Source organism: Acanthochromis polyacanthus, chromosome 10, assembly GCF_021347895.1.
Source record: "Acanthochromis polyacanthus isolate Apoly-LR-REF ecotype Palm Island chromosome 10, KAUST_Apoly_ChrSc, whole genome shotgun sequence".
Lineage (NCBI taxonomy): Eukaryota > Metazoa > Chordata > Actinopteri > Pomacentridae > Acanthochromis > Acanthochromis polyacanthus.
The window spans coordinates 28669137-28679891 of record NC_067122.1 but is presented as its reverse complement, the minus strand read 5'-3'; the positions used below and the strand labels follow the sequence as shown (position 1 = coordinate 28679891).

The window sequence follows — 10755 nt, the reverse complement described above, 5'->3', positions numbered from 1 at the left end:
GTTTAACATTATTTGTTGAACACCGTTAATCTGCAGCTGATCTCTAGTTTATGGAGCTTCATGAGTTGGAGCTCATAATTAAGCTGTTTAACTGTGTTTGTTTTAGGTTTTAACAGGCAGCTTGTTTTAGTTATAAAAACCCAGTTTACTGCCTCCTAACTCAAATATTTTGAACATAAACAGACACACGTTTCCTAGTTGTAGAGACAGCAGCATCGTTACCTACAAACACATTAAGTCTAATCACAAAGCGGTTGTCATAATGTTTTATTTTCATGAATGCTTTCACACATCACTTATCATTTATAAAGTTATGTACACACATTTCGCTCCCATGGTAAATAAAATATCCAGTGTGGGAAAGAGAAAGGGGGGAAAAAGAAAAGGCAACAGAGTCAAAAACAAAAGAAAAAAATTAGTCAAGCACAAAACCCCAGAAAACTCTAAATCATGAATTACACAGAACTGATCTGAAGGAACTGACGTCTATATAGTATTGCCAGTGACTTGTATAACTGGAGGTAGGGTTATGGAAACATGAAATGCTTTGTTTGTACAACTAATACAAGGTGCCAACTGTTGTCAGCAGCTCCCCCTGGTGGCAGGGCTGAGTACAACACGTCCTTCCCAAAGTGCATGTCATGACTGGACTCAAATTCAAGAAAGCTGCAACACATTCACACCCAATCTCAAAGGATTGTTCAAAAAAATTTAAAGAAATTTGTCACACCACAGTCAAATACTCTCAGATATTACCAATAATATTACTGTTTGTCAGTTTGTTTGAGCTTCATGGAGGTATTAGTATTGGCTGTGTGTTAAATGATTTAGAATAGGTCACATAAGATCAAAAAAAGATCTGAATTTTTGGGATATTTTCAGAGATTTGAACACGCTTTTATCTTTCTTTCATAACCTCATGACAGTGTACAGAGTGCAGGACTTCAGTCTATTAATGCATAATGTACCACATTCACAGCAGAGTTCTCAGATTATTTTATGACCCCTAAAAGGCCTGACGCTGAACGCATGGCTGTCTGGTGCAGCTTAACAAACAGTGACCAGTGATTTAAAAAGAACAAAACACAAAAAGCAAGTTAACCAGAAATTAAATGTACTCTGAGTGATGCTTACTGATCTCAATTAAAATATACTTACACTCGCAGGATCATTTTGAGCATAACGCAGTCAGAAAAATAAAACTTTCAATACACCTGAGAAATGAACTAGTAATGGTAATGCATTTGGGACTTAAAATGTACATTTTTTTACCCTTTTCATGTCGGCTTTGGTTTAAGACAAATTACAAGGTCTGGAATTTTACATGATCATTACGATCCATTAAATGTCTTTAAATAAGGCAACATTCATTACAAGGCACCACGCTGCAATTCACTATGAATTAACGTCCATGTGGCGCCGACCCAATGAAAGAGTTAAGATTAAAAATGTAGTTTTCCACTGAGAAAACCAGGCTGCAGTCCCTGTTCAAGTTTGAACATACACTGTATATCATCATTAGGCAAGCATACAAACCACTGTTTTGTATTTTTAAAATGTCAAATAAAATATCTTATCAAGAAAATAAAGAGAACACAGCATCTGCAAACTCAAATCCCATGAGGTATATAATAAAAGACACATTTTTAGTGACCGTGGCAGAAGTAAGGCAGCTGTCCTTTTACAGACACATAGCTGATCAGTAACGTATGTGAGGAATCAATTCAGTGCTCAAAACAAACAGATTCACCTCTAAACAGTGCATGTGCTTATTCTGACAGGTCTGGTGACGTCTTATTGAAGCTACTCTGGGATGCATCAAAGGAATGTTACAGCGTATTTTATTGAAATGTATTATTTTTGTCATATCAGAAAAGTGACAAAAAAGACAACATATTGCACCCAGTGTAGGAGTTATTGGATTTAAAATAACTCAATAAATGTGAGTTATGCTTTACATGAGATTAAGAGACAATTAAGTGATTTTTAGGGCTCTAGTGTCAATCTCCAGTGTAATTTTCACAAGAAGAGAGGCGACATATCAGCAGCCTTCCAGGATTAATCCTTTATTTAGACAGACACCAAACATTTTCTGTGCTTAAACTAATCCAACCTAATGGAGACTGCAGAATCGAGCTTATTTTCTGTTTTCTTTTTAACATTCACTCTGATTTTTCTTCTACAAACTGACTGACACGATGCCGAGCAAGTAATTTAAGTGGCTGCATTTTCTTCAAACAGATCAGTTTAAATTTTGCAGTTTGTTTATCACGGCTCAATAAGCAAAACAGCAGCTAACTTCTTTAATATAGTCCTCAATAGTTCCTGTGTTCAAATCATTTGTGGATGTACTTCTATTTCTTTAGAAATCATATAATTATGGGCAGGCACATGCTGGTGTGCTTTGAGTCATTTCAGCATAAAACAGACAGGTTTAAATGATCCAATATGCTGTAAATATTAGCTTTTCATGTTTATTTATAATTCAATATGGCAAATAAAGCTGTAGGTAGAGTGAACTCAGTGCACTCTGGCCCATTCAGTCAATATATAGATCATGTGCAGATTCATTTTTCTCCACCATCAATCAATTAATTGAAAAGTAGACAAGACTTCAGTTCATCAAGATTTTTTTTTTTTGGTTGACTGCGATCAAAGAATTACTTCCAACTATTTTACTAACAAGTCCAGTGTAGCACTCGTTCAATATGTGGCAAAAAAAACACGATCCCCGGTGAAAGTTCTGACATGAATATCACAAAAAAAATACAGTGTAACATTCTTAACATGCATCCTTGTGAGCAACACCACTGAGTGAACAGTAGTGTTGCTTCTGGTCTTATGTTGTGCTCATGTTGGGTTAAATCACTGCTCTCTGTGCTCAGTGTGTGAAGATGAAATGGAGTGCTCCCAGTGAGATCAATTGGTACATCCTGGCTGTCCATGTTTGCCACGAATGGACTGCTGGTACCCTGCAGCATTATCTGATGTTCTGTTACTATTTCAGTCTTGTAAGCAGCGCACAGCACAGCCTAAAAAAAAAAAAAAAAAAAAAATCACAGCGCAATTAATGGATTCCTCTATGGTTTTGATTTTCTCTTCCGTTGACAGCTAATGCATTGGCAAGTACAGCACTGCAGGGTTGCTCCTGACCTCTGCAACCTCACACATGCAGCTACAGGAAGAATAACTGCACATTAATCGCCAAACATTACTATTGTGTGCTGACCTGCCAATAAGATCCAAATGTCACTCTGCCAAAGCCACATTTGTAAAGCTCATTTAAGTCCCTGTAGAAAGAACAGCTTACAATAAACCAAACCTAAACATGTAGCTGAAGTAAGTGTTCAGAGAGAAGAGTTACGCTTTAAGCGGTTTACCAGAAGATACATTAGAAAAATAATATATTTACTTCTCAGCATTTCAATCGCTAAAGTATCAACAAGTTCTGGAAAAGGGGCTTTCAAAAACACCTCAGAGCTCGTGTTAGCTGTGAAGGGTGTAAAATTTCTGTCAGTCTAAGGTTCCTGCCAGCAACAATGTATGTGGAAGGGTAACAGTTTAAGGTCCAACTTTACAAAAACGGACTAAAGGCATCTCATCATCGCTAAAGAAGAAGCACTGTGGTTTAAATAACAGTTCTTGGCCCACTCAGGTTGCTGGATGGAAATCACCTCCACATCCACACTAAACCAGAAAGTGAAGGAAGTAGGTTTCTTTTTTCCTATATCTTGTACTTATTATTAGACTTTAATGAAGCATGTTTGTCAGAATTTCACTCAACCCTCTGCAGATCCAACCACCACCTCTAAAATCTACCACCTGACAGAGCAGTCATCCCGGCAGCGTTAAGCTTCCTCGGGCGCCGTGGGTCTCTTCAGGTCCCGGATCTGCTTGACCAGATAGTTTTTCTCGTCACAAAACTGCTCATCTTCGGATCTGTCTGTCTGGAAGTGGCTCAGGAACTCCACGAGCTTGGTCTGGTTCTTCAGCAGTATGTCCAGCACAGGCTGAGTCTTGTTGGGGTTTGCAACAAAAACCTTCCAGACAAGAGAGGGGAAGTAAAGGAACGATTTGATATGTTTGCTCCTAAAATCAGGTGGTCACATCTGCCAAAATGACGACATTTTACCAGCTTCAGACAGCAGAGTTTAGCCATTTTCTTCAAAAGCAACCACAGCATGGCTTTTCAAAATACAATCTGGATGTTTAAACTGTGAATTCTTGCAATGACGAAATGAAAAGCTGTGAACAAAAGTTTACATACACTTGTAAAGACCAAGTATACTGTGGCAGTCTTGAGTTTCAAATGACTCCTATACCACGTCATTTTCTATAATGGAATCACTGAAACACGTGTCTTTGCCCGTATTTAAACTGGCTCAGAGAAGTCAGCAGATGCAGTCAATCGTAATCACTCAGTACAAGAGGCCATGCCAGCAAGAAAATCTGTTTAGCACAACTTTCTACATCACCAACACTGATTATCCAAGCTGCTGTATGTATATTTTTGACCCAACAGATAGATAAAAAAACTCTATGAAGTAACCAAAATGCATGAAGGTTATTGTGACAAAGATGCATGTCTTTCAAAGATTTCATCACAGAAGATTTAAGAGTTATGGGAGTCACTCAAACTGACATAAAGCACATGGTTTCTACAGTGTATGCAAACTTTATGTGCATACCTTGAAGACATGGAATGCTTCAAACTGGATGTTTCGGCTGTTATCTCTCAGCAAGTTCATCATCAGTTTCAAATTCTCTGCCCGACTGATGTACTTTGTCATGACGGTGAAGTTGTGTCGATCCAGGAGAAGTTCCCCAAGGAGCTGAAACGTGGTAAATAACAACCGAATTAATACACAGAGAAATCAGTTAAACTCGAGTCTGTCGCTCAAACCAGAGTGAGAGAAAGCAGGGGTGACTACCTTTAAAGACTGCCGTTTGGTGACGTAGTTGTCAGAATGCAGGAGCTTTTCGTACTCTGTAAACACCTGACAGGCATTTTAAAAGTGTGTTAGTCACAGACTGAGCAGCATTTCAAAGAAAAAAAAAAACACACCAGAGAGCTCACCCTGTCATAATTGTTCTCCAGGAAATCTGCACACATGATCTTGTGTCTAGTGAGGAGATCCTGAGAGGCAATAGAAGAAACAAGGTTATAAGCCAGGAATTGTTACCAAGTCAATGCTGTGGCTGCAAAGAAAATACATTTTAGTTTACCTTGAATGAGGCGAAAGCGTCTGAGGCGATGTCAAAGGTCGAGAGCTCCACGTAGCGGAAGAAGCAGAAGAACTCTTCAGAGAAGAGCACTGTCCTTGCCAAAGGCTCATGACGCAGGCACTCTCTCAGCATCATGCCACAGTTAAGAGCCACTTCTGCACTCTCATATCTGTACAGGTTAATACATGTCAGGTCCAAGTGAAGCTATGCACATCATCAGTACTCATCACAGAGGGGTTAGAAAACCTACACTATAGATGCAACACTGAAAATAATCAATAACTTGAAGGAAAATCCACTGTAAGCACATTAAATACCATTAAAAGGACAATCAATTTGTATTTCCAGTAACAAACATTACATATTTAGGCCTTTTTTACTGTAGTTGTATTTTTCCATACCTTCAGATGCTGGCCAAAGGTACAAGGTAGTTTATTAGCAACATAAAAAAAATCACCATACAATCAGCACATCACAGTTTAACATCAGGTTTCTACATCCACCTCTGGCAATCAGACTGAATAGTTCTCTCATAGATGTGACATTAATTAAAATAATTTTAAAAACGGTGGATCAAAATACTAGCAAGCGGCCAAAATAGCACTGATCCACTGAAAGGGGCCTGAATGCGTCTATAAAACGGGGCAATCGTAACACATGGCTGCTTTCTGAGTGAGCTGGATGACTCAGTTTTAAGAGCTGTAAAACCAGCACTCGACTATCTTCCTATCCATCTAGATGTGTAACCCACAGGTGAATGCAACAAGTTTCCGCACGTTGCTCTGGGGAGTTGTTGAAACGCATACTGTGTAATGCAGAAAATCACAAGGTATGTTTGGGGAAAGTGATTTCAGCACCAGCTTTAAAATAGAACAACAACAAAACCAGTTTTGCTTCTTATGGCTGATTTTTACCACATCATTAGTCTCTGAAGGGGGTTGTGCTGTTGACACATGAAACTGAACATCAAATTACCAAATACTAGAGTTCCTCTAGAGCAAAAAGCTGAACTTACCCTTTCAGAAGCATGAAGAGGATCTGTGGGTGTGTAGAGATGTATTCTACCGTGGGTGTTCGAGTTCCAATCTGACGTCTCACAATATTGCTGAACAAATGGACCACATCCTTCTTCCCCTGTCAAACAACAACCACTCAGACAGATAAATGACTGGCTGAGTGCTGAAAGACAGTTTTGCTTTGGGCATGCATGTTCAGATCAGGCATACACACTCCTATCTGATGTCTATACTAAATAATCAATGGGTTTTACACTCATAAAATCAGCAGTAGAAAGCGGCTACCTCAAAATCAATCTTCTGCAGGTTTGCTATGAGAGCAATGAGCAGGTTGGTGTTGTACAGCTCCTGTGCGAGCTGAGCCACCGCTTCAGTTTGAGGCTCCTTGTCACCTGTGCCACAAAGTACCTCTTTCAGTGAGGCCAGATTTTTGGACACCTCCTCTGCAACCTTTGGAACAGGAAACACCGAGAAGGACAATCAGCTGATGATAAATTCAAAATTTAACTTTTATGACACCCAGAGGGAAAAACCAGTGCTGACCTTTTCACACTTTTTGCTGTCTCCGGCATCCAGCTTCTCCATGTATGCCACATTCTCCTTCAAACTCCTCACTATTTCAGCCGGACTCTTCTGAGACTTCCCAAAGGGAAAAGGCATGACTGACGACAGGCAATCCAAACCTGGAGCTCTGGTGAAACGAAACACTGTTTTAAAACCCATTTGCAGTCAAAGCAGTCTAACTTCCTGCACTTCTCTGCTTCAGGAAATAACAGAAAAAAAGCTCACCTGAGGAAAGCAAGGTTACAGCTAAGTTAGTTCTGCTGTCTGACTACAAATAATATAGTATGAAATCCCATAAAGCTAGCTAAGGTTGATAATGACATTAGGTTAGCTCGTTTTTAGAGATAATACGGGTACATGAGCGCTGAAGTCACACTAATAAGGGGAGTTTGAGGCGGATAAGCTGAATAAATGTCTCTACCTTAATGCTAAATTATCCCAGTTGAGTTACACAACTTTCTAAGCGATAAAAACGACGGCAAGGGAGAATTATAAGACTTTAAAACTGTTCATCCACAAAGTTGAGCTAGCTTGTGACCTAGTTAGCTGTAGCGAGAAGCAACCAAACCAACAACAGGACGCAGTTAGACATTGAGGGCGGTGAAAACATGCACACAACACACTGCTGAAATATTTAGCTCAGGCTGTCAGGACTCACCGAATGAAGTCTAGTTGTGAACCCGAAAGACGCTCGGTGGCTAAAGGTTAGCTAGCGGGCTAGCAAGTTGTCTCCACTTTCTTCAGTTAGCTATAGGCGACGTTATAGACCTTTTTATTACAGTGGATAAAGTCGCACCAACTGTGGCTACAAGTTGCTCAAACGGACGACATTCATAGCTGTGATGTTTCTTGTGAGTCTCTCTAAAGTTGCGAGTTGCCTACTTGTAGAGACAGAGTTGCTCGGCTAGCCTGTCTGACAACTTCATTTCCCTGTTCTCTTCTGCCGAAAGTAACACCCGTCCTCTCCTCATCCCGGGGACACTGGGCGGGTATGTTTTGCTTTACAAAATTACTGACGGCTATTTCAGCTAATCACGTACGACAGAGTGCAGTTGCGGAAACGCCCTCTCCATTCTAGGTGCGCTTGCTTTATTTACCACGTTTTCCATGAAGGTGGGGCGGCTAAGGATTTTTACGGAAGCCGTTCGACCGGGCTGCCCTCTCAAATAAATCAAATATACCTAATTCTCTGGGGGGGGGGTTAGACATATTTAAGCTCATAGAGGCAGAGTTCTTAAAATCTTATATGCATAGAATTCGAATAAAATAGAAACAGATGAATACTGATCATCCCAGGATTAGAGCTGGGTATTGGTTCTATTTTTTCTTCTTCTCACATATCGATATCAGTTACATCTTGTGTAACATTTACAATAAGAATAGAACAGAATACAATACAATAGAATAGAATAGGAACACTCTATTGAACCCCGAGGGGAAATTTTGTAATTTCATTTTCATGTACAACAAAGTCAATTTAATGTGCAATATTTCATTTTTCAGGTGCAATAGCTCAGTTTTATGTGTAATATTTAAACATCACGAGGAGCATTACTTACTACCTCATTTACTGTTCTGTTCTAGTCTGATTTTAGCTTATTTATTAATATATTATACTTACATTTTGTTGCTTTTTCTATCAGGCACTGCATTTATTCTCATGTTATGTCATTTTGTTTTTGCTGTGCAATATCAAGTATCTCCTATGAGATCAATAAAGTTTTTTCTTATCTTTTCATATGGTCCTTGTTTAATACTAAACCTACACATTAATGTCTGTTTACATACAACTGGACCTTGTTTTTAATTTTGATTTTTCACATATGTTCTGCAATTTGCAGTGCAACTTCAGTAACACTGCTGTTTTACAACTCATAAAACACCAAATAAGCTATCCTTACAACAATATCACTGTTTTCATAGACATATTTGTACGGAATATTTTTTCTACTATATTATGCTGACTTGTAGTTGCACATTTCTTGCTCTACTCTTAAAAAAATGTTGTCTGATTTTGCAAAAGCGCTGACGGGACTGCCAAATTCTTGTCTAATTTTGCTGTACACTGAGCAATGACAACAAAGGAATGCTACTCTTCTGATCTACTGTCTTTTGTTTGTAAGTTTTCATCATCTATCGCACATATTTTTGCTTTTTGCAGTGAGAAAACACTTTTTGTTAATTTGCAGAAGTCACAGGAAACACCAATAAAAACAACTAACACAAGTTTAACTGGAAATATCCAATGTCAAAACAAAAATCAATATTCAATGCGAAATTTCCTGCTCCTAAATAATTCAGACTCCTCTAGCAGTATAACCGTGTTGAACATCTTTGTTCCTCATGACTCCCAGATGATGCCGTATCACAGATGCACCATCCTGCTCCAACTAATAGCGGATGACAGGCACTGTGGGTGGAAATCACCCTTTAGCATTTTCCAAGCACAGAGAAAACCAGATGCTGAGAAAAAATAGTGAAAAGCATCAGAAGATTTATGCTCACCACAGCACATTATCATCACATTATCTCACACTGGATATCTCTGTGTTTCCTTTTATACAGAAAGTTTCTGAGCAGTGTGCCTGTCTGGAAACATGACTTTTTTTTAGGTCATTTGACGAGTCTGATATAAGCTGCGCTGCTTGTGGTAGTTTGTGGTGTTTACATGAAACAGTTCAGACAGTTCCTTCACACATTGATGATAACTTTACACAATAATGAGACTGTATATGTTAGCTGTCCTAACACAGTCCACTCTGCAGGCTTTAAACACCATGCACCAGTGTCATGTAAATGTCTAATCTACTCTATTTATTGAAGTATTCTACTGACATTCTGCACTGTCCATACACTACATTAAATAATTTATTTTGTAAACATGTTTATGTTTTTGTTGTTGCTGTTGGAGTTTTTAAAGTCTGATACCTGGCAAATTCCTTGTGCACCTGTATGTGATGATTAAAATTATTTTGATTGTAACATCTTGTAGATTCACTAGCCAACTTACATTCATGTTTTTCTGTATAATTATACTGTCCTTTACCTCTAGCAAATGAGTTTTGCATCAGATTATAGTATAATAACTGTTCACTGCTTTCGTGAAAGACTACATTGACTCATTTGATTTTTTTTAGATGTTCAAGGCATTTGCTTGTATTGTTTCCAATATTTTGTAAGATAAACCTTGGATTTTGAATATTCTGATTGCAGCTGTTTCAATCGAACTGTTGTTGCGTCCTACAAGGATCAATCTTAGGACCCTTGGTAAGCATCTATCCATCCTTTATCTATACACCATTTAATCCTCTGTAGGGTCATGGTGCTGCTGGAGTCTATCCCTGCCCACTCAGGGCAAAGGCAGGAGACACCCTGGACATATCACCAGTCTATCACAGGACTGGGCAAATTAACTTCAGCGTGTTTTTGGCTGCACAGTGGCTTGGTTTTTAGTACTTTGACCTTGCAGCCTGAAGATCCCCAGTTCATGTCCCTGCTTTCCCAGGATCACTCTCCATGAAGTTTGCATTTTCTCTCTGTTCATGTGTGGATTTTCACTGGGTTTTCTGACTTCCTCCCACAGTCCAAAAACATGCTCAGGTTAACTAATAACTCTACATTGTCCATAGGTGAAAATGTGAGTGTGATTGTTTGTCTGTATATGTAGCACTGTGATAGACTGGGGATCTGTCCAGGGTGTCCCCTGCCTTCACCCTAAGTCAGCTGGGATAGACTCCAGCCCCTCATGACCCTGATGAGGATTAAGCGGTGCATAGATAAAGGGTGGATGGATGTTTTTGGACTGCAGGAAGAAGCTGGAGAACCCAGAGATCCCTATAGAACAGGGAGAACATGCAAACTCCACACAGACAGATTCAAGGCCCAGGCCGGGATCTGAACCTGGTGATCTTGTAGCTGTGAGGCGACAGTGCAAACCACCAAGTCACCA

General features: G+C 39.3%; 1 protein-coding gene across 1 annotated transcript; it reads right to left on the bottom strand.

Annotated features, from left to right (window-relative positions):
• Positions 1–252: 252 nt before the first annotated feature.
• cab39l1 (calcium binding protein 39, like 1) lies at positions 253–7806 on the bottom strand. Its single transcript, XM_051954278.1, has 9 exons — positions 7465–7806; positions 6786–6933; positions 6528–6692; positions 6242–6360; positions 5227–5395; positions 5078–5137; positions 4932–4997; positions 4689–4832; positions 253–4040 (listed from the first exon to the last, which is right to left on the bottom strand). Exons 2-9 carry the CDS (start codon positions 6900–6902, stop codon positions 3849–3851), a joined length of 1032 nt encoding a protein of 343 aa, XP_051810238.1. The 5' UTR covers positions 6903–6933; positions 7465–7806; the 3' UTR covers positions 253–3848.
• Positions 7807–10755: the final 2949 nt, after the last annotated feature.